Genomic DNA, 27,923 nt, shown 5'->3' with positions numbered 1-27,923 from the left:
CCTGTAGTCTCACTCTGACACACATTTTCATCACAAATTGAACTTTGCCCTTATTTGGTGTTAGCATCCAACACTGAAACTTGACTTATAAACCTGTCAGCTAGAGCTAACACATGGGAAAATAACGACACCCTCATCTTTGGTAAATATTTGAACACTAACACAAAGAAAGAAACACCTTCCCCCACTAAATATCAGCCTGTATCACAACAGCCTTCATCTTGTTTATAAGTATAAAGTCTCGCAGGGAAAAGTCAGGTAAACACATTGCTCTTTATTTTAGCAACAACAACAACATAATGAAATTGTCTTCACCTTCACATTAATCCTTGTTCTTCCTCTGAACAGCAACAGTCTGGTATGACCAGTTTAAGGCTTTTTGATTCTAGCTTTGTGTTTGAGGTACAGCCTCGCCCAGCCCCTGCCACAACACGCCCATTTCATGGTACACTGTGTGGTTGGTGTGTGATGGATTCAAACAGTTAGCACCATAGTTGAAGCCTTCATGGCTTTGTATGGTAGAGGTGCTCTGTGGGCTATTTCTTATTTCAGTGTCATCTGGAGAAAAAAACAAACAAACAAACAAAATGAAACAAAACAAGCAGACTGGACAGTGTTTACAACAAAACTGTCAGATCTCAGTGACAAATGCCAAAATAACCCCCCCCTCCTCCAAAACATACACCCATACACATGCTTGTGTGAGCTCACACACACATACACGCACAAACACAGTCTAGAAATTTCCCTTTTGAAAGTATTCTGTAGAAAAGTAACCCTGACCAAAGAGGGTAACACTTGATTTTACAGGTCTCTTAATTCTACAGAATTCAACTCTAGTTCAAATATAGACACTATTCAGAAAGTAAACCTATAGATGAATTGTCTTTTCATGCAAGGTTTGTGTAACCTTACCTGTATAAGCACATTTTATGCAGTTAATCACATACTAAGTATAACACTGAATGAATATTATATTCATTGGGATAAAATTGATATTTTTTCCATTTTCTTATCTGGAAATCAATGATTTATGCAAATCCAAAAGTTACTTCTCTCTTTTTATATCATATAAATCTGTACCAAATTAAAGCTCATATGAAGAACTCTGTTTGTGTTGATTATGGCGCCCCCTGCTGACAAAATGATACCTTTCATCTCCTTGCTCACCTTTTGTACATGTGTAAGTAGTGTTGTCTGACTAAAAATACATCCTGATGTCTTTTAACAGTCAAACACTCAAGTAAAAAAAAAGTTGTTTCTTCAGTGTGCTGTCAATCATTTGGTCTGGCACCTACCCCCTCACAGCAGCCACAGGCTTTAAATATCAGTCCAGTGTGCTTAGCAGGTTATCCCTGTTGATTTCACTCCTCAAAGGGATTTAAATATTTCTGCTCAAGTGAATTTTTAGAAAACTACGAGAAAGTAAGCGACCTGTAATGTAAAGTGTTACCAAAAGAACCACACGCCTGAACCATCGCTGATGTCGAAGCTACTCTGAGTCTGAAGTCTGCGGCTAATCCTTTTTTTCTTTACATTTTTCAGACGACATAGTATGGACACAGTACAATTACAGACAGTGCTGTCCTCTTTAAATTACTCTTAATTGTACATTTTAATTTACATGAAACTTAAAGTCTGCCCTGTTTACTGTGAAAGATGGATGCAGTATGAAAATACAGCTAAGAGTCCTATCTGTAGAATTCTTCCTTAAAATGGAAAAGGAAATAATAAAGTAGTTATTTCTCAGTACATACACATTCTGATGGAGGTGCATTTGTTTGAATGGTGAACGCATGTCCTGAAAACAACAGACTGTTTGTAAACACACACAATGTCTCGTTTTTTTGTTCTAGCTTATCTAAAAAAGAACAGTAGCACAAGAATGTTGCAAATCCCACTAACTGGGTGAAAAATGCTTGAAGCCTTGTCACAAATAATCACATTTTCAAGTTTCTACATTCAACTCAAATGTTGCTTTTGAACCACCATTTAGACCTGAAGCAGCTTTCTCAGAGACTCCTTCAACATGAGTGAATAGCTATGGAAAAGGATGACTGTGATCCTGGGTACCTGTGCTATATTTACTGTAGGAGTGTTATGATAACAGTGAGGTCTTTAAAAGCCTCAAACTACACTACTTCTTGTTGATGAAGTGTTGGTTCTAGCTGCCATAAGTAATCATGCATGCTGAGGGCTCGTCTCTGTGGCTGACCACCTCGAGAGGTTGTGCTGGAGCCCCTTCACTGAGGAGGACTCTGTGCCTCTGATTGATAATCGTGCAGCTCTACTCGTCTCCGTTTCTGTGCTTCTCTCTAAGCTCACACCTCGTCCCGTACCACAACCTGACCTGAGAAATGATACAGAAACCAAAATATGCACCATCATTAGACAACATCACAGCACTTTGCCTTTTGTATGAAATAAAGACACCACACTCTGTCCCGCTCGCCGCCTGTTCGTCTCCACCGCCTCAGGGAGCAATGAAGCGGTCGTGGAGCTGAAACAGACTGCTGGGTGGGAGTCTTCCACCTGCCCACTTTATTTCAGGCAGGGTGTCCTCACTGCAGGGAGCTGAGTCACAGCACCGTCAGCACATCACACAGTGGTCTCGTACTCCATCACTTCTTTGGGTGTTCCCAGACAGCGGTACTGAATCCTTGGCGTGACCGGGGCAGCGCTTTCGAGCACCAGGATGGTTTTACGCAGCCGGCGGTCGATGAAGTGAGCATCCCAGGCTGGGTACTTCTTCCTGGGTAGGTCTATTCGAATGACCGGCCCCTCAGTCCTGGGTGACAGATTTTTAACTGGGGCCTGAGCTCCCCGTGGGGGTCGTACCTGAAACACATCCCCATCCACCCCTGGACCCTGCTCTCTGTCAGAGCCTTTAGTTCTCTGAAGGGTCCTTGGGGGGCTGCTCACCACATCAGGAGGGAGGCTGGAAGCTGGGGAGACCAGAGCCTCCACAGGCACCTCTTTCTCTACAATGTAGCCCCACCCTGTGACTGGGCCATCAGGGTGCAGCAGACAGTAGTACACAAACATGAAGAAGGTGCCCAGAGCGTAGCTGCTGGCCACCACACACACCATGATGACGGCGTAGAAGTCTGAGGTACGAGGGCCGCGGTACAGGTACCAGGCCGTGGTGAGCGACACATTCTCAACGAACACAGTCAGGCTGTAGATGAGCATCCTGCAGCGAGTGCGGCCTTCTCTCACGCTGAACCAGCAGAACACGTACACAATGCCCACCATCATGTTGTAGATGATCTCCTCCCATTTGGACATGCAGAAGTCTGTTTCGCCCTGGATGATCCAAAACGTCATGATGCACCAGTGAGCTACGATGAAGATGCCAAAGTAGAGCTGGAACACGGAGGCAAACAGGGCGAAGGCCAGAGTGCGGGCCCCGATGGTGAAGAGGTGCCACAGAATCTGAATTATGACGGCCTTGTAGGTCATCGGAAGCTTATCATCTCGAGAGTCCCTCAGGACTTTCTGATAGGAGGCGATCATCCAGGCGAGAGAGATCAGCGAGGCAGAAGCTGATAGGCCTGCCGGACACGGGGAAGGGGGAGGAGAGGATGAGCATGAGAGGTTAGACAGGATCGAAACTGTTTGAACACAGCACAAGTACACACACACCTGCGCTCACAAGACATTCAGAGTCTGGGCTGCAGGAGTTTGACTGACGGGAGCAGTTATTGGTCATTTTGTGACACTCACCCTGAAGGGGCAGCACCTGTTTGGCCTGGATCATGATGCTGAGCTGAAGCACCAGCTGAGGGGCGCTCTTCAAGAAGGACTCCAGCAGACGCAGCATGCTGATGTCAGCGCTCTCAAACATCATACGCCAGTAGTAGTGACGGCGCTCTGCATCTCGGTGCCAGCGGCTCTGCACACCCAGGTAGAGGGCGTGGACATACCTGTGGGTCAAAGGTCACACTCTTTGTCACATTCACATCTGTCCTAGATGTTTCAAAATGTACTCACTCATTTAAAAAAAATAATATCAGATAAAATTGTAGGCACACTGACTCTAGGTGTAGTAAGGAAGAAGTATAAAGAAGCAGGCCCAGAAATCCAGCAATAGGAGGCAGACACATTCTTCAGTGAGCTAAGTTTTGTTGAATAAAAGTGAGATTGGACAGAATTTTAGGTCTTAAACTTCAAAAACTTTTGGACATCAAACACAGACTCTCAAAAGTCATAACTCATTATTCCAAACTCTGGGAGCTGTCAGTAGTTTCTGCCAAAGAGCTGCTTTCTGCTCCTCAAGGATTTAGATTAAACTGAAACTGAACTAAGCAGCTCTGTGGTTTTAATTTTAGTGCGGGCATCGGAGGGGGGGTGAGCGTGGAGCTTGTCTGCGATCTCTTTTCAAATAAAATCAGTCAGAGGGAGCGAAATATGAAGAAAGACGAAGAGAAAAGAAGTCCTGATAAATTCCCCCAATCCAACCTTCAGATTAAAGCTTAGAGAGAAAGAGGAGCTCACTGTGAATCCCCGTCATGAACTCCTGAGCTTTGCTGACACACAGTCCCTCCTCTGTCTGTGCTGGTTTTATGAGATCCTTGTGTAACTTTTGCACAATGTGCTGTACACTCTGTGTACAGCACATTGTGCAAAAGTTACACAAGGATCTTCCAGTAAATACACTTGTATGTTGATCACCTTCAACCTGCAACATACAGGGTGTAATATAAACATATCCAAACAACAGCAAATGGTCCTGATCTGTCTTTGAATTACATAAGGGATGGGCATCTCTACTCGCGACAAACTACTATTGTTCAAGCAACGCCCCCTCCCCTTCTGCTGGGCATCTTGCTCTCTTGAGTAGTTGTTTTGGACAAAGGATAAGCAAAATTTGCACTTAAACTCAGTTTTGTTCTTGTTTTTGAAGAAATTTCTCAGAATGCTTTTACAGCTGATGAAATCTGCAGTTTCCTCCATTTCCAAATCTCATAAACCAAAACCAGTGTCACCAGCACCTGGTAAAAAATGATTACTAATGCGTTGTTTCTACAGCAGTTAGCAAACAACATCTATAGATGGATGTTGCAGTTCAATTTTTATGAATGAACACTTATCTGAATTATTTAATAAGAGGAAATTTTTCAGACAGAAGACTTAAACTCTAGTTTAAGTCTTCATTTGTCAAAAGAATGTAGATTAGTATAAGGGCCTGAGCCCGACCACAGGGTCAAGGGAAGACCCCCTTGGAGTGTTAAGGATTATTCTTCCTTCAGTGTGTTTGACCCTAAATTATGTGCTTCCTAAGTGCTCCAAGTCGTGCTGAATTTTGCACAAACTTCAGTCATGGCGAAAAATGTATGAATCCAGTGCTTTTGTTCCAATGTGTGCTCCATAGCGCCCTCAAACCTGAAAACTCAACCTCACTGGTAGGGATGGGTACCGAATTAGGTACTTTTATAGGTACCAACCCAATCGTGTCAAAAGTACTGGGTATCGATTCACGTAAAATCAAAAGGTACCATGTTTAGGTACCTAAATGCATCCTTGTGACTGTGAGGGATTGAAGAGTAGGTGATTTTCCACACTGGACATGAACACAGCATTGCAATGTTATATATTGAAGAATAAATATGTCAAATTGAAAAAATATATACTTTATTATTAAACAAACTGATATTTTTTACCACATAAACACAAAAAGTACTGAATATTGGTATCGTTGAGTACCGGTACCGATTGCAGAGTACCGGGCATCGGTACAGCATTGTCTCAAATGTGAAAGGTAACCATCCCTACTCACCGGCTACCTCAAGATTCATGCCTGAAATATTTTGTGCATAATTATGCCAGGACGAGGGAAGGGTATCTTTGACATTTGAAGCGATACGGTACCGATAAGTAACAATACCGATGCCCAGTACCTGGCAATCGGTATTGGTACTTAACGGGACCAATTTTTGGTACTTTTCTGTGCTTATGTGAAAAAAAATCTATTTGTTTTAGCATAAAATCTCTTTTTTTTAGTTTAACATATTTATTCTTCAATATGTAACCTTGCAATGCTGTGTTCATGTCCAGCATGGAAAATCGCCAACTCTTCCAGTCACAAGGATGTGTTATCGTACCTAAACATGGTACCTTTCGATTGTACGTGTGTTGGTACCTTGTACTTTTGACAGAATTCAGTCGGTACCTGTCAAATTACCTATTTCCATACCCATCCCAAGCCAAGACCTAACATATCCTGCTCCAAAAATTGAGTTATTTGTCAGATTTTGCTGACTCAAAGGATATCAACTTGAACAAGCTCACTAATTAAAATTATTATGTGTACACTGGACACACTGACAATGAAAAGTTAGTAAGAGATTTTTCATAACTCATTGGGTGTGGCCAGGACATACGGCCAGTTTTTTTTTGCTACAAGCAAAACTCAATAGCTATAATGTCCAATGTTGGACGTGGACCAAAACACACACAGATGTTTAGTGTCACAGCCTGAGTGTATCTACGTGCTTTTGTACAGGTGCATGGATGTGAGGGCCTATTTATTGCTGTTTGTGACTTTATTTTTATTGGTAACCTTAAGTACTCAAATGAAACTGTAGTTTTCAACAATCTTTAGCACAAAAATTGATTTTTTAAGATAAATCCATTTCTTTCAGCAGTGAGAATCAGTGCAATCATTGCTCTGTTGACACATTTTCTTCCTCTCCTCACAGATCCAATAAAAGAAGTATAAATGTCTGACCTCTTAGTACATTACTTTTTTAGATCATAACCTTGAAAAAAGTAATCTACTAGTCCTGATGTAATCCATTACCTTTATCATTACACTCTGCAGAGGACGACTTAAGCTATAAATGTCTCAGTAATGGCTTCAGAGAGAAAGAAAGAGGAGCCCTGTGTCAACAGGCCCAGTGAACCACGAGGGAGTTTATGTAACCCTTTTCTTGTTCTGGTTCCTGCTATACAAAGCGAGCCGAGGGAAGTAACACACTGAGAAAATAGAACACATTTATGTACACTAATGAGGGTCAAAGATTCACCCTCTCACACACACAAGCATCCACACACACACACACACACACACAGTGAGTTTCATGGCGTCTCTATCTGTAACACAACCCCACATCCTTTCTCCTATGCGCTGACATTTAATTCTAGCAACCGGCCTGAAGTGATCCTGGGTTCAACCTGACTATCTGTGTATCAGTGACGGATCACTCCTGAGTTAACAGCCAAGGGTAAAACACACAGCGGTAATCCTCTTAATGTGCAGACACCGCTGGTCAGAGAGCTGAAACAACAATAAACACACACAAAACAGCTTTAATGGCATTACCGGTAATTCTGTGCTGCCACAGTGTTTTAATGTGCTCCTGGACACACACACACACACACTTAGACAAACACACACACAGAGGAGATTCCAGGAGGAAACAAGGGATCAATATATATTACCCATAGGGTTGCCTAAAGAGGCAGGGAGGAAGAGACCATAGGCGCAGACACAAGCCTGCTGATAAATCAAACGATTGATTTGCATCTGATTTTATTATTACACATTATTCCTCTTTCTGTACCATCCCAGCATGTCTATAAATCATCTCTGAGTATTTTGACTAACTCTCCTCCCACCTCAGTTCAGCTGAATGCTTCCTTCTGACTGGCAGCAGTTCAACCCTGTCAAAGCCCATCAGAGCTCTGGAGGCTTGAGCACCACTGCCTCCCCATCACCGAGTGAGCAGCTGACCTACAGACCCACTAGCATCCATGTGAGAGTAATGCCACAGAGCGAACACGGCTTTGTTTTTCTCTCCCAGAGCACACGCTTGCTAATTAAACATGTTTGGGCTCAGCGCGGGGAAACAGACAGTACAGTCTCAGGAGCTGCTGTGAGATTTGAGAATATGGATTTTTACAAACATAAAGAGAAGGAGCCCCAAGCTAGGAACTGAAAATACACTACACAGGGATGGGGAGGCGGTGCACACACACACACACATACACACACACACACTACTGCAAATAGGAAGCAGCTCTCATGACATTTACTCGTTTTCTTCCGCTGTCAGGCTGCTTCTCACCCAAAGCCCAAAACACTCAGGGATTTTTTTTTTCCACACAAGCAGATTGGTGTTGATGATTTTCCCTGGAGATGATTGACCTAAAAGCGCGTCAGGGGGCTAGTGAGGGGGGCGGGGGTAGATGGGTGGAGTCTCCCTTTTTTTTTTCCTGAGCTTGGTTAGAAACGTCAAACAATACAAAAAGACATTCTGGCATTTTGGGCACAGCCTTCCCCGGATTATGTCTCCTTAATGTTTGGCTTCGGGGAGGGATGCCGGGCACTGGGGATTCATGTGCACAGAGATATTCAAACACACACACTGGGCAGACACACAAAAGGCAGGGGCAGATTGAGTAGTTTTCTTCTTACATGAATCGTTATGAGTGTTAAGGCTTACCTCCAGACCTGTGCCAACTGAAAGATGTGAATGATAGCCTGGAAGAGCCACATGAGGACCCTGCAGCAGCTCAGGGCTCCTCCCCCGGTGCCCGGCCCAGGCAGCACCCCGGACGCGGCGGTGCGGCCAGCGCCCCGCTCGCCGCTGTCCTTGGTGCTGAAGTCGCTCTCTTCCGCTCCCGATGCCGCCACCACCGCGGCCGCAGCCGTGCCGCTCTCCACAGTCTCTGAGAAATCGTAGGCGAACCATCGGAAGCTCAACACCTGCACGACCAAGGACGGGACTATCACAAAGACCAGAGTCAGTGCAAAGTACCAGTAGTCACTCCTTAGGTAGTAGTCCGCGGCCAGCCACAGGTCTGAGGCCCCGTCCGAGAAGAAGACCAAAAGGGCGCACAGCGTCCAGCAGCAGTCCGGGAGGGAGTAGCGCTGCTCGGCTGGAAGGCGCTGGGGAGGCCGCGGGTCCGACCTGGGGGGACACTCGGGTGGGATTTCGTTTCGTATAGAGACGGGTGCACCATCAGATTTCGCGGCCATGTTTGTTGTAGGGAAGAGAGTGAGTAAGAGATGGGAAAATGATGGAAGGGGGGGAGGGGGGTCGCGTAGCCTGTCGGTCTGTATGCATGCGTGCGGGAGAGAGGGAGGGGAAAGGAGGCGGGGAGGAGAGCCAGGGTAGGTGGGAGAGATGGGGAGTCACCGCCGCTCATCGATCGGAGCGATAATACAGAGAAATAGGATTTTAATGGCGGTGGCATAAAAGCTGCAGGTCTGAAGCTTCCTCTGCTTGGAAAGAGGGGTTCAGGTGTTCGATTACAGCCGAGGTTACGATCGGTCATTTCCTGCACAGGTAGCACGAGCTCCACTTACACAGCAGAGCCAGATGCACTGTGGTATAATCCAATTTAAGCCAGTCCGACCAGAAACTATCATTTCTAACATAGAGGTTTTACTGAAACAAAAATATCATATTAAAGTTAAACAAAGAAAAGTTAAGAAAAAATAATAATAATAATTCCACAAACAGATCAATAAGAAGAATTATAAACCTGAAATAAGAGAAAAAGTATGTCTGCAAAAAAAACTTGACAACTTAAGACTCCTCCAGAGATCACAGCAGCAATGAAATAGATGATATCTTGAAGAAAAGTAAAATAATAACTTTTAAAAGATTCTTCTTGCTCTTAAAAAAATAAATAAATGCACACAAAAACGTTTCACAATCGTTTAAAGCAACTTATCTATGAGGTATTAACATTACATTTCATACAAAATCCCTGCTGTTGCTTTTCAAAACCTTTTCTTCCTGTGCAAAAAGGTTTTACATTTTTGATAATTCATCATCTTACCCGTTTCCACTTTTTTTCCTCCATATTGGCCTTTTATCTCAAATTTGTTGTGTCTGATTCATCTGTGTTATTATAAACCACATAATCTTATTTTGAAACTGATTCGTTTATCAAGGTGAGGTTGATTTTCGCAGGTTTTTAGTTCATTGATTGACCGAGTAAAATTAATCCCTGACACTGCTTTGTCTAAATTTAAGGGCACACAAAGCAAATATGTTAATTTCGATTCAGAATATTTTTGTTAAAGCCTTAAATTTTGTAAACCAGGCTTGCGATTGTGAGATTATCTTTTCCACTTAAGTGCTGTCACATCTAAAGGAGGCCCTCGTGTCTCACCCGTTTCACTGAGGAGGAGGAAGCTGAGTCTCCTGCCTCCATCATGTGATCACAGTTCCTATTCTGCCTTCAGGTTCCTCTTTCTCTGCTCCTTTCTCTCTTGGCTCCAAAACTCCTCTGCTAAAGCTCTGGCGACTGGGGCTTTGGCTTTTCATTTCTGTCGACAGGAAACACTACAGTTACACTTTAAGCCTGTCGATGCTCTCCTGGAGGTATCGATCCTCCCGCTACTGAGAGTCTCGAGCGATACATTACCAAGTGCAGCCACCGTCTGCTGTGGAGGAAACACATGACAGGACAGTAAAAGTGGTTCTGTTAGAAAATCAAAACTGCAGCCATCTTGAAATATAAATCAGAAGCTTTGTAAATAAGTTCAACGACATGCAATAAAAGGAATAAACGAGACCAAAAGTAATGAAAATGTACTAAAATTTAATCATTCATAAAAGCTGGAAAATCATCTGTGACAGCAATATTAGAGTTGGTTTAGTACAATATATTTTCAGCCTCAAGACACAAATCAGAACCATTTTCCCCATCAGTCTATAAAATACTAATTTCCTTAGCTTTATTATGCAAAAATGGAAGTAGAATATATTATGGGAAATATGGAAGGCTTGCAGCTTTCAATAAAAAACAAAGTCACTTAGGAAAGATGTTATCTCATCAATACACATCCTGGTAAGTAGGAGCGAGTAACTTATGGACAATGATGCATCTTTGTAGACATGGTTAGTGCAGAAATGTACGAGAAGGCCAACATTTCACTTGGTTCCTTTTGCAAACGTATTGTCACAAATATGCCAAAGATTGATGTTACTTTGAATAAAACATTTTAGTTCCCATATATGGATTTAATAAACCCATGGTCTCTCCTTTTACACTGATATTTCCAAAAGAAAGACACCATGAAGAAGAGAAAAAAAAGAAGAAACCAAAAACAAACAAAAAAAGAGTTGTCACCAGGCTGACAGTACAAAAACTGATTCCTTTGCCATTAAAAAGCAAAGATCTTGAGAGTATGTGCCGTCTCCTGCCATTTTGCGAGTGGTGGAGTATCTCTGTCAGCCTTTTTCAAAACGCTCTGGAGAGGACTTGGAATGCTGGCACGATCCACTGGGAAACTGTTAATCATTACACGTTTCTGCAAGCAGGACAAAAACAATGTCAGGACATATTTAACTACATTTACTGCCCTGTGCACATATTCTTCTGCCAAGTAGGGAAGTCACAGTTAGCAAACACAGATTTCACAAAGATGAGTCTTTAAAGTTTATTTCTGGTGTTGATGCGTGTCTGAAAACTCAACACTTTTGTGGAGGATGTTTTGTAGAAGTTGAAAACATGCTTCAGATTTAGTTTTGAAAATGCTGAAATGAGCTGTTCACCAGGATGTTCCTCTTAAGTGCTCCGTCTGATGTCTTGTTTCTTTGAGTTGGTTTATTGCATCAGTATTAGAGATAGACCGATATGAACTTTTTGGGGCCAATACTGATACCGATTATTGGTAGGCAAGGAGGCCGCTAACCGATATTTGAAGCTGATATTCATTTTCAGTCAAAGTGAAAATATTAGGGATGCACGATATTATTGGCACAATATCGGTATCGGCTGATAAAAGCTTAAAAACCTGTTTATCGATATTGGCAGATATGAAAATTTCTTCCGATAGGCACAGCCGATAAGGTGCTATTCAGTTAGGATTATTATTATTTTCCATCTGAAAAATAAGCTCCTTAAATAAAATGTAGCACTTCATTTATTTGCACTGCAGAGCTCTGTGTCTGTCACCAGGTTGTTACAGTAGCTCTAAAATAATCGAATGCAACTTGGTTATGTTTAAAAATGCATTGTACATTTAAAGTTCACGTGATCTAAAGAAATTATTTTTCTGTATTTCAACACTGAATGTCTTGAGTTTGAAAAAATAATACATTTCTTATTTATGGTAAAATCAAATGTTTTTTTGTCTTGTTTTATGTGTGTTTCTTAAACAAATAAGACCGTCACAATAAGAGTAACATATAAATTCCAGTACAGAATAGACTTAGCTTTCTTTACAGTGAAAAAAACAAACAAACTTGTGATTATCGGTACGGCCAAAAGGGGTTTGATATATCGGCATATCGGATATCGGCAAAAATCCAATATCGTGCATCCCTAGAAAATATTGGCGTAAAAAATTTGGAGCCATACAAACTCCAACACTTAACTGCAATCAAAGTCCTTCAAGCATATGTTTATTAAACAGTTCCCATTTAACTTTATAAAGTTAAATTTAAACTTAAAAAATAAATGACTTAAGTTTTTACAGTAAATAAAGTTTTCAAAAATGTCTATGTAACTGCAATAAAACTGGACAGAATTGAGTTTGTGCTGCCTTTTACAGGCATGTAATGCAGCTGAATTAGTTTTCTTTTTTTTTAATGTTTTGACCATCTAGGGCTTCCATAGCATAGACAGGGAGAAAATTTGTGCAGAGAAGCATTAGAGCCAAAACAACAGTTTTGTATGGGTTTCATATTGGCCGTCGGATTTTAAAAAAGGCTGATCTCGATATGCCCCAAAATGCCAAATATCAGCCCTGATAATCGCTCTATCCCTAATTAGTATCTGTGTATTGTTATCTTTAAATTGTACATTGTTTAAGTTAGGATTACTTTAAAATAAAGCGAAATGACATCGAGAGAAGTAGCACCATGATTTCTTACTGGAAGAAAACACTGCTAGAGTTTTAAGAACATGTGCCCATTGTTATCCTTTCAAGCAACAGTACACAAACAGACTTCAGGGTAAAATGAGTTAGATTAAATAACAGCACTGAGCCCTGGGGAATAAAACTCCAGTTTGGCTTTACTTGAGTGAAATGAGGTTACAGAGGCATAAACATGTCTTAAATGTGAACTGATGGAAAACAGGAGCCTGATTTTAGAGCTGAACAAATTTAACTGATGTTGGAGCCTCTGGCTATGTTGGTCTTGATAGAAAGAGAAGCAATAAAAACAAACCTCAGCTCAGAGGAAAAAGACTGAGAGTAAAACCTCAATTCAAATGTGTCTTCCTCAAAGCTGTTACTGTCATGAAAGGAACACAAAAGAAAGTGGGGCTGGTTTTCGTGCCAGGTGTGCCACGGATAATTGGAGCAGCCGGGTTTCTGTGTTTTTATTGCAGTTTGATAAATAATAAATGTAGCCTTACTGTATTACTCTAACCACCTACAATAAATACTCCACATGTCAGGGACCTTAGGGAACTTACCAAGGGATTCAATATCAGATACATTTCTTAGAAACCAATCAGTTAAAGGGCGGAAAAGTAAAGTGAAATAGCAAAAAGACTTAAGAGACAGTCACATTATGAAGTATGATGCACTGACTTTCAAATGTCAATTAATCCACTTATACTGACACATATTGTTATTCTGTTATGGGAGAACCCGTCATGAGACATCCCCCTCCTCAGGGGTGAATAAAAGATCTGATTTTTATATTTGGGTAAAAAACAGTTGCGAATTTAAAACAGCAGGTGGAGCTAAATCATTCAAGAAAGACTCAAACAAGAAGATCTGCATAAAAAGTTACATAAAATATGCATCAACTAGAAAAGATGAAGCCTATCCTCTATCTCTTCTTTCTGATAAAAAAGACTGAAGACATATCTGAATACATTTGTATACACTTTGCTTCTTTCATGTCTGTTTTATCATTAAAGGGAAGATGCTGAACACATGCTTGGAAAAGAGACTGCAGCACAAGGCAAAGAGGAACTAGAGAGTGCTTCATTAATTCAATTTCTCTCCCAAAAGATTTACTCACACATGAGGAAGAAGTGCTTTAATGACTCATCATACTTCAAGGATATCTGGAGTTGCTTTCAACATCCATTTGCTGCGTTTGTCTTTCAAGTGCAACACAAAACATGCCTGTGTGCTAACAAAATTTATCAAATTACTTGAATAATTACTGCACAGAGGCTCTAAACCTTCAGTGACAACCCAGTGCTCAGGAAGCAGCAGCTCTTCAAATGTCTGGAATAAATTTCGTTTCAACACCCACTCACCTGGCCCGGAGCTACAGTGGGAGGGCGTTTTAGAGCAGTGTGCAACCTGACTTCTTTTTTGTCTTCTTCTTTTCCATCGGCGTTTTTCTGTTGATCTGTCGCACCAGATCATAGAAAATCTAGAGCAGAGGAAGTTTGGATGAGTCAATATTTTGCTTCAGATCTCAACATCTCAGCTTTTAGTCATTTTACCTTCAAATAAAAAGTGGATATATGTATGAAATATGGAGAGTGTCAGTTTAATCAGAGAAAAGTCAGTGATAAATATGCTGTTTTCACTTCACACTTCAGAAAACGAAGCTGCGCTCTGTTAAATGAAATTTTCTAGGTGATACTAAAGCGCAAGCTCACAAAAAGACGACTCAGCAACAACAACCAGTTGATTTTATAGATCAAAATGAACTTTAACCACCAATTTAGTATGTTTTTCATGTTAGTCAGCAGTGTCAAAGGAAAACTGTGGGCCTGGTTACTGTAAGTGTTGCTAAACAGATGAAGCATGAAGAAGGAAAGTACCTATTACATTTTGGACCTGATCCAGCTAAAACAAGTCAAACTTCTTCCTTGTATACGCACAGTAAATCATAAAATCAGGCTTTGATGTCGCTGCAGTAGTAACACCTTAAATCTGCATGAGCAGCACAAGGAGTATTTCATTTTAAAATCAACTTTTACACTTTAAACCGCTGAGATGATGAAGCTCTTTTGTAAATGAATCCAGACAGGAAACATTTGACCTTTTTCTCTTTACCTTTACAGCACAGATCTGTATTTGTGTGGTATTCCTGTACTTACCTCATTAACATTGATCTTTGATTTAGCTGAAGTCTCTAAAAAGGCACAGTTGTTCCACTGACGAGCCAGGTTCTGACCCTGCTCCTTGCCAACCACACGCTCGTCCTCCAGGTCACATTTGTTTCCCACCAGGATCATGGGAACCTGATCGATTAACAGAAATGTCACAGATCATCCAAGCGGCCTTTTACTCAGAACAGTATTTCTATTCTTGCACAGATGTCTATAAATTGATTTTCTTCAGCTACAACACAATATTTCTGGTTTTTGATCTTGTGTTCTTAACAGCAGAATGTTGAAAGTAAAGCTTTAAATAAAGACACACTGAGCAATCAAGAAACGTGCTATGAATAAATAAAGCGCACACTCAGCGTGCTGTACATCCTCTCTCTAAATTAAGAGATGAAGAGGGTGAAAGAGGCAGACAGCGTCTAACAGCAGCTCTGACATTTACACCCCGTCACAAAGTTCCTGTCCCCCTCCTCGCTGTGCCCTCTCCCCCACAGAGCAACTCTAATGAGGGAGTGACGAGCCTGAGAGGAGACACCGAGAGATTACACTGACTCACACCAAAAGGTTATCTCTGAAGAGAGACTCTTTATCAACTGAAGAGATGCTCTGTGTTACACAGCAAGTCATATATTTCAAGTACTTAACACTGATGCACAATATAGAATAGAATATGATATTTTTTCATTATTATTGTGGGATTTTTTTGCCACAGCAGCTCACAGAAAAAGTGCAATAATGCAGTAACAATAAAAAAAAAATAATAATATAAAATTAGAAATTTATAGAAATATAGAAAGGTAGAGAAATATGACTATTTACACATTAACATAGGTACAAGATGAGTACAAAGTTCAGCACTTAACATTGAAGAATGAGTACTGGGATGGTGCGCAAAAAGGCTTGTATTTTTGAATACTGGATGGCATATGGTGAGAGCTCAATATGCAGTACCATCAACTTGGTACTAGGGATGGGTACTTTTCACATTTGAAACGATACGGTACCCATGCTGGGTACTTGGCAATCGGTAGATACTCAGCGGTACCAATTTTTGATACTTTTTTGTGTTTATGTGGTAAAAAATATCAATTTGTTTAGAAATAAAGTACTTTTTTTTCATTTAACATATTTATTCTTCAATACATAATCTTGCAATGCTGTGTTCAGGTCCAGCATGGAAAAATGTCTACTCTTTCACTCCCTTACAGTCACAAGGATGTGTTTAGGTACCTAAACATGGTACCTTTTGATCTGACATGAATTGGTACCCGGTACTTTTGACAGAATTCAGTCAGTACCTATAACAGTACCAAATTCTGTACCCATCCCTACTAGTTTCTGATTTAAGTTATGTTTCTCAAACGTGGATGAATTTCAGTGACAGTTTGGGAGGCATAAAGTTTTCATCCTATATAATTGCACTGTTTCTATTGATATGATTCCCTACGTGCATCACGACTGCCTGTCAAGCCAGAACATGCTGTTCTGAACAATATATGGACTCTACTGGACCTTTATGAAAGTTTACTGTGCCCTCCCACACCAAGATGTTGGCAGTAGGTCCTTAAAGTTCTGAGGTGGGCCCAGACTTATCTGTCAAAGAACATCCCACAGATGTTCGATTAGATCGAGATCTGGCCTGAAGTCGTGCTCCTCCAGAACAGTTTCTTTTTTTTAATCACTTCGTGTTCCAGTTCTGATGCCCACGTTCAAAGTTTAGGCACTTTTGGCCGTGGACAGGAGTCAGCAACACAACAAACTGTGATGCAGTGGCTCCTAAGGTGGATCGGCCACTCCCAATGTACATCCCTGAGCCTTGGCCACCACGTCAATCCTGTTCCATGTTAGCTGTTTTTTCTCAGAGCTACAGATTTGGAGATGCTCTAACCCAGCTGCTCAGTCACTGCATCATAATTTGGTTCTTGTTTAAGTCACTCACAACCTCAGACCTGCCAATTTTCTTAATTAGAGAGCAAAATGTTCTTTTCCTGCCTGGCATAACTCACCAACTGATGCCTGCCATCATGACAAAATTATTCGTGGTGCTCACTTTACTCATCAGTGATCAGAATATTATGGCTCACATTTTTGACTCAAACACATCTTCATAGATATTGGTGAGAGACATGAGTTGTTGTTTTTTTTAATCTTTGGAGGCATGTATGGTGGCATTTACATTATCTTCCTGTGGCACTCAGTGCTTTTCTACCAATAACTTATATCCTCTACAACTACTGTCACAAAGTGTTAAGATAATAACGTATGACACTCACGTCCTCGGTGTCCTTTACTCGCAGGATCTGTTCCCTGAGATCCTGTAGGTCGTTAAATGTCGACTGTGCAGTAATGGAGTACACCAAAGCAAAGCCTTGTCCGTTCTTCATGTACAGGTCCCTCATCGCCGTGAACTGTTCCTATAAAGACAAGAACAGAGGGAGGGGAACGTCAGCAGCCTGTTTGCTTTCATCTTCTGAGACGTCTGACTGAAAACCAGCTCCAGTGTGACTTACTGTTCCAGCTGTGTCCAGGATTTCAAGCATACACTGCTGGCCATCCACCTCCACTTGCTGATGGAGAAAATAAACAGGTTGAGAGTTTACCTCTGAGAGTTAATCACTGGGGGGTTTGGACTAAGTAAAGGAGGAACAGGAGGAACAGAAGGAGTGTGAGCTAACCTTTCTGTAAGAGTCTTCTATTGTGGGGTCATACTTCTCCACGAAAATGCCTTGCACGAATTGGACTGTCTGAAAGGAAGAAATGAAACAAAAGAAGCATCAATCAGGCAATCATCACTTGTAGGTCATCTTAAAGCCACTCCCCACAATAAACACACAGAGTCTAAGTTCAAACAATCATAAAACACATCCAGCTGTGAGCATTTCTAATTTACAAACATCGATCATTTGTGTTGCCGAAGCTGCACAGTACATGACTCACTCTTCTTTTTTCCTCCCACTCTCGTTTGTCTATTGTTGCCTCTTAAAATACCAACCAATATTGAATCCACAGATTGACAGTCCTCGACTACAAAGCAGGTTTTGTCATTAAGAATCAAATTTGTCGTAACTGTCCATGGAGGCTTTATTTGAAAACAGAAGAAGGCACATCCATGGTACTGAAATGAAAACATGCTTTAAGTTGTTCATCACAAAATCCATCTGTTTCCTGGCTGCTTGCGAGCAGATGCACTCGTTAGCAAGCCATTAATAAATAATGGTAAAGCCTAGCATCATTTAAGCAAAGGTGTCAAAAGTATTCACATTCATTACACAGGGTTTAAAAGTCCTTTTGTAGAAGTTAAAGTATCGACTTGAGCTTTTTACTTAACTAAAAGTGGAGAAGTACTGGTTTCAAAACTACTTAAAGTATAAAAGTAAAAGCAATATGAGGGGGAAAAATGCCACAAAGGGACAAAAGCTTAGGCTATGCCACAGAGGCCTAAATTGCACTCAAAAGGCCATGATGACTGTTAAGTTTCGATTTCGTTAAAATTTTAATGTTGAAAAATTTGGAGCAGCTGGTGTTGACCAATACTCAACACAAAGGCTAGATTAGAAGAACTAATCTTGGCGAGCCAAAACGTTCGATTACTTTATTTAGACACTACTACAACTAGGTATGGGTACCTTTCACATTTGAAATGATACGGTACTGATGCCCGGTACCTGGCAATCTGAACCGGTACTCAACAGTACCACTCTTCTGTACTTTTTTTGTGTTTATGTGGTAAAAAATATCAATTTGTTCAATAATTAAGTATAATTTTTTTTTTCAATTTAACATACTTTTTCTTCAATGTATAACCATAATGCTGTGTTCATGTCCAGCATGGAAAATAGTCTACTGAGTAATTTAAGGTTACTGTGGATGATTTTCTGAATAATTATTATCTTTTTCACAACAGCCACCATACTTAGAAGGTGCCGTTTCCTGTTTTGTGCCAGCTGAGCGCGGCACTGGGTCTTCTTCATGCTAAATGACTGTCATGATGCACAGTGTGTTCACCTGGCAATGGTTAAATAAATGTTTGAGTGAAAACTTCACTAGGCTCAGACAGAGTTATGTTTATATCTCCCATCCAACCACAGTCCAATTCACTCTGTCCGAATGGCGCTATTTATTTGGATAGGTTTTTATTTTTTGTGTGCGTTTGTGTTGTTCTTTTTTTTTCTAAGCCGAAAGGAAACTGGAGTAACAAGACTATTTTTTAAAATGTAGGGAGTAAAAAAGTACAGATATTTGTCTGAAAATGTGAAGAATAGAAGTAAAAAGTTGGCTAAAAAATAACTACCCCGAGTAAGTATAAATACCCCAAATTTCTACTTAAGTAAGGCAAAGAAGTGTTTTTACTTTGTTTCTTGACACCTCTGCATTTATGAGTAAAAAATAAGCACATTATCTCCCTTTAACGTTTAAAAAGTTACCCAAAAAAGTCTACCCCAGTCCTTTTTTGTTCTCCTCATTTCAACAAACCATCCCTTCCCTGCTAACTGCATCGCACCAAACTAAAACAAACATGTACAGACATAGTTGTTAACACAGTTCAGTCCCAGCCTTGGCAGCAGCCGTCACTTACCAGTGCTGATTTTCCCACGCCTCCTGATCCCAGCACCACTAGCTTGTACTCACGCATGGTGGGCAACTTCACTAGACAGCACAAAGGTCTGTGAGAGGACAGAGGAAGTGAGACAGAGGATCTTTGTGTCTTTTTCAGCTATAGGAAAAGAAAACATACAACACCGCTACAGTCTTGAGAAGCTTTAACCTCCTCTTACTCCCCGTGTGAAGAGAAAAATGCAGCTCAGACCAACTTTGTAGCAAAGATTGTTTGAATTTAAAGCAGCGGCTGAATCCGAGTTGGTCATATAAACAGTAACTGAAGTAGAGAAGCTAAGTGGGCTCAGCTGATGTCAGTGTGAACACCCTGTCAGTACAGTATCCACAATAATGAAAAATCACCAGTGACATCACAACATTAAAACGTTGTTCCACTGCCAAAAAATGAGCTCCCTTTCCCACCCACTACCAAGGGACTCCAGCTGTCATGACAATAGGGGCGTCGCCTTTACAACATACACACAGAAGAAAAAAGTGGAGGAAAAGCAACCAAAGACGAGTTCCTCAACTCCACAAACTAAGACCAGCGTTTCACACAGCGGTTAAACTTAGATCAAAGATTAGTTACGTGGAATTAATTTGCATTCTTTGACCCATATGAGGCGTATTGGACTCACAATAGATCCTGAAAATAAAAGAGCAGTCGGAGGTAATAGTTTCAGTGCCCTAAATAACTTCAACTCATTATAATTCAGAGAAGAAAAGGCCACAGAGAATGACCTATCACCAACTCCATCAGCCTGACACAGATTAGACGGCTGAGGTGGCCTAGAAAAAATGGCAGCCGGGGAGGATTCACAGGCAGGGAAACGTTTGGGACAATAAGGAGATGATTTATTTGAGAAGCAATTAGATCAGCCACAGATGACCATAACTACACTTTTTCATGTGTTTACTCTAAACATTTCAAAAATGAATCACCAAGCTATTGACAGATACAGGTGTCACCTTCATTTATGTACTGCATGTTTGAAAACAGGGTTTATGAAACAAACAGAATGACAAAAATACCCCAACCAGCAAACAACAAAACATGCAGTTTGTGCTGCAGGAAGACAAAACAACAAATTTTGTTTGCGTCATTTGATGTGAACTTTGATAAACAGACTGAAAGGGGATGTAAAACCTGAGCATTTGCATCCTGAGTTGCACTCTCTCTTAAGAAAATTTCAACTCGACACAGGAGTATTGTGATGAAACGTTCAACTTTATTCCACCTTTTCTGTCACATTCTTTCTGTTTTAATAGTTTACTTGTTTTTGCAGGTGTAGAATTCTTTGCTTAGACTGAACAAGCAGTGCTTCAGCGTTTGATGTTACAGGAACTGTGATAAATGCAAATCGAGGTGTTACTGCTCTGACTGTGCACAGGGTACACGGTTTTTATCTCAGATGTGTGTTCAGAGCACGTTATACGTGAATTGTATTATTATATTATATTATTTAGAAACCTTTTTTTTAAAAAAGCTTTAATTCATTTTATTTAGAATTTAAAGAGAAGACAGCGCAAGACACATTACATTTGCAGCTAGGGATCAAATAAGTGAGTTTTCCAACATGTACAAAGGAACATGAAGTGCAAAGTGCTTTACTCTGTGTTTAAATCCTATTCTGAAATGCAAATGTGAACTCATTTGATGTTCAAATGTCAAAGAGGGGGTGATGCACGTTGAAGTCTCATTTAAAAACCTCTTTAAATCTAGTGATCGCACTGTGGGATATTTGTCAAATGTTGCGACAAACAATACAAGAACCACTCTGTCACACTCAGCTGCCATTTGCAATTCTAACTACGACGTATGAAGCACCAACAGAAACCCACAGTGTGAGACAGGCACACGAGGCTCTCTACAAAGAGCCATTGTGATGGCCCTCCTCTACTCAAGTACACCACACAAACAGAAAAAGTAGATCAGAGGGTGCACGCATGACCACGACACTGAAATCATGATGGGGGCGAAGGGGTGCACCTCAGAGCATCACCAATATGTTTCCAAAAGTGAGCAAACTGCCCCGGGTGTATTAATGTGGATACCACAGTGACATCAGATAAGAAACTACAAAAAAACATCAGTTTTCCAAGTAGCAAGCATTCACAACCTTCAACCATCCTACTCATGAATTTTTGTGTATGAGCAACAAGCAGTTTGGTTGTTTGACAAACAGCTCTTGATCACTAATGGAAAATTTTCACTATCTACTTTTCTAGAAACTGACAAAGCCTTACAAAGAAAAAAGATTGGGGAGATAAATCAACCTACTGTGTACACGCCTGCTGCAGATGTCAACTCCCTCTACATCTGGGGAGGATGAAGGGGGGCGGCAGATCCTTAGGTGCACTGATGTCAGCGGGCAGGTGCTCAAAATGTGAAGAGAGCAAGGCTACACTGAACTGTGGAGACAGGAACTAAGCTTCAGTCAAATGAAATATTCAAATGTTCTCATTTATATCCATGCATCATTACTGGTCTATGAAATGCTGGTCAAAAAAAGAAAAGAAAAGTTAATATTTTGTTCATAAATTTAAGAAAAGTAAAGTTATGGGGACTTTTGTAGCCTATTTGAGCTGTGTGGGTTTACATCATGGGTTCAGGCGGTGAGATGTTACATGTTACATAACAAACATAACTGGCAACTTATTCCTTGAAACACCTGTTGCTGATTTACAGTTGGAAGAAAGTTTGTCTAAAACATTAATTTATAAAAAGTAAGACAGTGTTTTTTTCACATTGTAGCCAACCGAATCTCAGCTCAACTTCAACCAAACGGACAGTATCTAATCGGATGTGTGTCAGTGCCAGAAGGGGGCAAATGGGTTCAAACTTAGCAGAGGAACACAAACATACTTCAGGCTTACGACCTTAAAGGAAACTATTTCAACGTTTATTACTAAACTGTGTCTTCGAAAGTTAAACGAACTCAGTAAAGTTAAGATTCGTTGATCAAAAATAAAGTTATTATCGTGACAACTTGTAGCATAGTTGGTTTCGAAAGGAAGGGTGTGGCTATTAGTTTCCCAATGCAACAGATTCAAACTGACAACGCCGTTAAAATGACCATTTGGAAGCAGCAGTAGAGTGAATCTTTATAACTTTAACATGAGTTTTACTTTAAGTTAAATTCGGTACCAACAAGTAGCTTTATTACAGTCTTGCCAGCTCAAATGTTAGCAGTAGCTAGTAGCATTCCGTGAGGGCTAGCTCAGGGTGTTAGCATGAAAAAAATACAGAGTGCTGTTTGACAGAAATGTTGTTTAAACAAACGCTAGCTTCGCATACAGAACATAAAACCTCAGCTCAACACCAGTTATTTCCATACACACATGTAACTCTTCTTCAGGTTGCCAAAACGGCTAACTTTACTTTTCAGCTATGCCGGTGTTTCGTTTCGAAGTGTGACCTTGTTTAACTGATGACTTCTAGCCGATTTACTAAGTTCTTCCCGAAGTGTTATTACACAAAAGGAGTCATCTCAAGTGCTACTTTTTTTGGTTATCCATTATAATGTCACAAATATATTAAGGGTATTTTGATTTTAGCAGAAACTGGATAAACAGCGCTCAGTAGGACGTTTTCCGAGGCTAGTTTAACTACGACAACCACAGACGCATTCAGCTGCAGTTAACAGGGTCACACTTAAGATCAAAACACCGGGCTAATAAGTTAGTTAGCCAGTTAGCTTTGACCTGATTTCGGGCTAATTTCATTAAACGTTTGAGCTTTTAGACGCTAACTAGATTTCTAAGTTGATCAGCAACAAATAATCTCAAATCAGAAGACAAAGAATCTGATTTAAAACACTTTTTTACATCGATAACCTGTTAGTTAGTCATTAGCTGACGTTAGCTTCAGAACCTCTGGGTTAGCTTGTAAGCTAAGCTATTTTTCTCACAATAATTATTTCACTACAGAGACGCTAGAACTCATTTTAGCGTCTCATCCGAGACAAGAATCCGTTTAGGGACTCATCATTAAAGTAATGAAGCCAGAAGCTGAACAATTAGCCGTTTAATTGCTAATTTTACACAAGGGAAAAGCCGCTGTAGACACTTACCGTGTTCCGCTATGTGTGCGCTAAATCACACTGTGAATGTACGGAAGGGTCGAGACAGCAGCTGCTGATTGGAGAAGGATCAGCCTATCACAGCGATCCAGGTGAAGGTACAATCCTAACCTCTTAAATTTAAACACACTTTCATTCTCGTCTTTTATTGTGTTTCTTATGAACAGCCAAAAGTGGTGTGTGAGGAAGCTTCATCACTGTCATGGGGCAATCTTCAGAGTGACATTATAATTACTAAATAGTCCTCCATTCCTCCTGTAGAAAGAAATCTGCATGATATTTTTTTGTTTCTCCTCCAGAAGATAACACTTTGGGGCACTTCTACACATTTTTTCAAAAATTTTTTTGATGCTCTCTCTCTCTCTCTCTCTCTCTCTCTCTCTCTTTTTTTTTTTTTAAACATTTTCCTTAGCAAAGGGATACTCTTAAGGATACTTTGACCTCTATCTTTCTCAAAGGAAAACTATAGCATTATAATTTATTTTGTTTTCTCCACTCAATGGGCATCATGGAAGGTATTTTATCATACAAAGAAAAAGCAAAATGTCTTATTTTTATTTCTAAACACAAACAAGTCACTGTTCTCATATCAACAGAAACAACAGCAAGAAAAAAAAGTACACTGAGTTGTGAGACAAAACAGAAAAACAGTATACCAGTAACAAAGAAAAGACACAACAGAACAAGATAATAACAAACTAAAAACCCTAAAAAAACAACAATTGAAATATGACATTTTAACCACAGACCAAACCGATGCCCTCTGCATATTCAGATATGAGAAATGTTCACACACAGTACCTCTTTAAGTATAAAAAAAATATCACCTTCAAAATAAGACTTTCCTGTTTTGTTTAGATTTTCATGTGCTAGGTGCCTTGTCTCTGTTTTTGCACATACATTTTTAAATTAAATTACTTTTTTATATTAATTATCTTTGCTTTTATAGTTTCTTTTTAGACCAAAATGGTCTAGATACAACATACAGTACATAGATACAACAACAGTAAGAGTGCATTTGTTTAGGAAGAAGAAATCTGAGATAGTTTAATGGAATGTGAAAAGGTAGTAAACAGAGATGTATTTTAGAAGGAAGCCCTTGATGGACAAACATTCAAACATTTTTTTTTGCTTGTCACATTGTTTTTACAACTACAGATAGTCATTATTTTCATTAGTGTTTTCTTGCAGTTTAAAGTAAAGTCAAGTTTTGATCTGGTCTGCCACACCGACCAGGCTGTTTGTTTCTAAGATCACAAGAAAGTGATCCTGTTATCATAAGAAAATAAGTCTTGTTATCATGACTTAATGAATTTATATGTTCCAATGAAAAAACCACAAATGCTATCTCATGATTGTAAGAAAATAAGCTGAGCTTGTGAAAACAAGCGGAAATGACTTGTTATCATAGTAAACAAAGGCAATAAAACTAATGAATGCTTATCCACTGAGAGTATAATCTTCAAGGTAATTTGATTGCTGGATGATGTATTTAATTTATAAGAAGATACCATCTTAAATTTTTTTAAAAAGTGTTTCATTCTGGGATGAACACTTTGAGTATATATCTTCATCAGAAAGCTCGAGTATCCCATAACATCTCCAAAGTTTCCATGTGACGCTCAAACATCCACAGAAGAAGAAAACATGCAGCACAGCAGCAGGAGAGAAGAAGAGCCTGGATTTGAGAAAGTAGCACAGCTGCACTGAGAGCTGATGTTTGGCAGGTGAAGTTTTTAGGTGAAGTTTGAAGTTGGATCCAATGAAAAATGCTTTGATGCTCCCCGGGAGGTTTCAAAAGTTCTCGTGTTTGTTTTACTTTGAGATTTTGATTTGCATTGTGATGGGTTTTGTTTTTTCAGTCCATATCTGCCTCATTTGTACAGTCAGAGCATGTTCTTTTTTATTTTGGTCAGATGATGTCAGTCTGAGCTGGTTCTGTTCCTGTTTCTTTGGAATATTAGAGGCTTATTTCAGGATGAATACAGTCAACACCTGGTGAGGCGGGTACACTATGTCATAATCAGCTACAGTCACTGTGGTGGTGAATCGTCAGACTTTTTTTTAAAATCTATTAAGCAACAAAGTACGGAACAGGAGTTGAGTCACACTCTTAAAATCATTTCCACTTTACTAGCTTAAGAGTTTCATGTGTTCACAATCGTGACTCACTGAAGACCAACATCTAACTCAGCCTTTCAGCACCTTCAGGGGTGGAGATCTATTAAAGTGATGTGAAACAAAAAAAACCAAAGTTTCATTTTTCATTCTGAACTTTAGGAACATTTTTAAACACTCAGTTTGCACAAACCAGACTGAATTATCTGTGTTTTGGTGGAACATTTGACACATTAAGACACACTGAATTGATGAAGGTGTGTCGCATTCCCAGCAAACTCTAAATACCTCCCTGAGTTGATCATCCTCTTTGACACTGACATGCGTCCCTCTGTTGCTGTGTGTTTGTCTGCTGAGCCTCTGTGACTGTTGGCCACATGAAAGGCACCCAGCTGGTCTCAGCACAATGACTGAATGGATTATATGAATTACTCTGACTGCATATCTTCCTCATTACGCTGGCTAAATATGGAGCTCATGACAGACAAAAGGCTGTGCTGCTCCATCTGATGTCTTCTGACCACAGTCACGTCCTGTAAACTGGGGACAGGGTTGTTGTGATGCTCCATGACATGTTACCGCCTTTTCAAAACAGAGGGATGAAACAGTTATGGTCACATGTCATAAAGAACAGATATGAAGGTAATAAGTGACAGCATGAGAATAGAAAACCAAACAGTCCATAAACACTTTATTGACCTATGATCTCATCATGACCTGAATGACTGGTAAAAAACTACTCTTCGTCAGGATCATTCATGTTTACAGTGCTCTGATCCTGAAATAGAGTCATTCCTCTCTTTGGGTTTTGAGTCTCATGAAATAGTCAATAGGCCTCTGTGTGTTTCTATGTTCATAAAGTTTGATGTTTTCCCTTATTTTTAGCTTTCTTCATATAAATCCATGAAGACACTCAGCTTCATACGTGTTTTTGTAGAGTACTTGTTGTTAATCTCACATTAAATATCCAAACATCTTTTTTTTGTTTTGTTTTTAAAAAATGCCCCAAAGCATATTCTACTTCCTGTTTTGGTCATTCACACATTTTACCCAGTGATCAGACACAGCTGTGGTGAGCCAGTATGAAAAATACCATGACCTTTGAACTGCAGTTAAATGGCACTCAGCTGTCGTTACTTTCGCTCTGAACTATTTTACCTCAGCGGGACTGTTGGTTTCATTTTTTAATCTTTCTTCCCTTCAGTATTTCTCCTAGTCTCTCTTTTTACTAGGTTATGTTTAAAATTGAGAGGGTGTAATTCAGGCGTAATTCTTAATCCGTCCCAAAGGGGTAGCCGTAGCTCAGGCTGGATTGTCTTGGCTTGGAAACCAAAGGGTCACTACTTCCTGTCCTGTTGTAACCCAAAGGGTTGAAAATAGGTCTGATCCCTGGGGGTGTGTGTGGTATGTTCAATAAAAGAGCAATAATAATGGTGATAATAATTCTTTCCCCTCTTTGGTTTTCTGTCTCCAGTGATAACCTCCATGTTTAAAACACCACTGCCTCTTTCCCCACTCTGCTGGTTTCTGGCTCCCCCTACTGTGAGAAATAGAAACTACAAGTGTTTGCAAAATTGATTTACATGTTAGCTGATCAGAATAAAAATCCAGGATTGTGATAAGATGCATTACAAGGTATTTCAATTTGTTAAACTATTCAGTTGTTAGTTAAAAAAGAGATGATGACACTTTATGATTCAGTCAAAAAGACAAAAAAAAAAAGGATTTGGGAGATGTAGTCCTTAAAATTTAGGGTTTGGTTTGCATCAGCTTTGTAAAAGAGGTTGTAAAATCTATTTAAAGATATATATCTTTTAATCTGAAGTGAACTATTGTTAAATTGTTTTTTTTCCAGCATCTTCCAACCTGTGTCTGGTTATGTCTATACAAATAAGTCTAGTCGTGATGAGTCAATTTGATGTTGAGGTTTTAACATTGATTCATTCACAACCGTTTAAACAAGAAAAAAGCGTTTTTTTAATTTTTTTTTAATTTTTAAAGATGAGTGTAAAAATGTTCAGATTCTGACTCTCAAATCTTTTTGTGGAGTTTGAAATGAGAGAGCTGAAGTGTTGGGCTTTTGGAAACCACGGTTAACTTTAACTTTTAATCTTTTTAATTTGAGTGTTTCGA

At 40.0% G+C, this 27,923-nt stretch overlaps 2 protein-coding genes across 3 annotated transcripts; both read right to left on the bottom strand.

Annotated features, from left to right (window-relative positions):
- Nucleotides 1-263: 263 nt before the first annotated feature.
- Nucleotides 264-9,296, bottom strand: xkr7a (XK related 7a). Of its 2 annotated transcripts, none has more exons than XM_074680830.1 (3): nt 8,448-9,296; nt 3,727-3,926; nt 264-3,554 (listed from the first exon to the last, which is right to left on the bottom strand). In XM_074680830.1, the coding sequence occupies exons 1-3, from the start codon at nt 8,981-8,983 to the stop codon at nt 2,599-2,601; spliced, it is 1,692 nt and encodes a 563-aa protein (XP_074536931.1). In that variant the 5' UTR covers nt 8,984-9,296; the 3' UTR covers nt 264-2,598. The 2 variants fall into 2 exon arrangements, with proteins under 2 accessions (XP_074536931.1, XP_074536933.1); XM_074680832.1 differs by lacking the exon at nt 8,448-9,296 and adding an exon at nt 7,621-7,818.
- Nucleotides 9,297-10,572: 1,276 nt separating this feature from the next.
- rap1aa (RAP1A, member of RAS oncogene family a) lies at nt 10,573-23,792 on the bottom strand. Its single transcript, XM_074681393.1, has 9 exons — nt 23,664-23,792; nt 21,872-22,002; nt 19,571-19,658; nt 17,670-17,738; nt 17,505-17,561; nt 17,268-17,408; nt 14,983-15,126; nt 14,188-14,306; nt 10,573-11,272 (listed from the first exon to the last, which is right to left on the bottom strand). The coding sequence occupies exons 3-8, from the start codon at nt 19,625-19,627 to the stop codon at nt 14,217-14,219; spliced, it is 558 nt and encodes a 185-aa protein (XP_074537494.1). The 5' UTR covers nt 19,628-19,658; nt 21,872-22,002; nt 23,664-23,792; the 3' UTR covers nt 10,573-11,272; nt 14,188-14,216.
- Nucleotides 23,793-27,923: the final 4,131 nt, after the last annotated feature.

The sequence above is a fragment of the Halichoeres trimaculatus genome, unplaced genomic scaffold, assembly GCF_033239565.1.
Source record: "Halichoeres trimaculatus isolate MK-OKI-2021-1 unplaced genomic scaffold, fHalTri1.1 fHalTri1_scaffold_11, whole genome shotgun sequence".
Classification (NCBI taxonomy): Eukaryota; Metazoa; Chordata; class Actinopteri; order Labriformes; family Labridae; genus Halichoeres; species Halichoeres trimaculatus.
This window is presented reverse-complemented; position numbering and strand designations above follow the sequence as displayed.

Coding starts and splice junctions, on each gene's coding strand:
- xkr7a (XM_074680830.1), bottom strand. CDS start 8,983: ATGGCCGCGAAATCTGATGGTGCACCCGTCTCTATACGAAACGAAATC. Junction 3,927..8,447: donor CAGTTGGCACAGGTCTGGAG/GTAAGCCTTAAC, acceptor TTTGACCCACAG/GTATGTCCACGCCCTCTACC. Junction 3,555..3,726: donor ACAGGTGCTGCCCCTTCAGG/GTGAGTGTCACA, acceptor CGTGTCCGGCAG/GCCTATCAGCTTCTGCCTCG.
- rap1aa (XM_074681393.1), bottom strand. CDS start 19,627: ATGCGTGAGTACAAGCTAGTGGTGCTGGGATCAGGAGGCGTGGGAAAA. Junction 17,739..19,570: donor GCGTGGGAAAATCAGCACTG/GTAAGTGACGGC, acceptor TCTTCCTTTCAG/ACAGTCCAATTCGTGCAAGG. Junction 17,409..17,504: donor TCCTGGACACAGCTGGAACA/GTAAGTCACACT, acceptor TTGTCTTTATAG/GAACAGTTCACGGCGATGAG.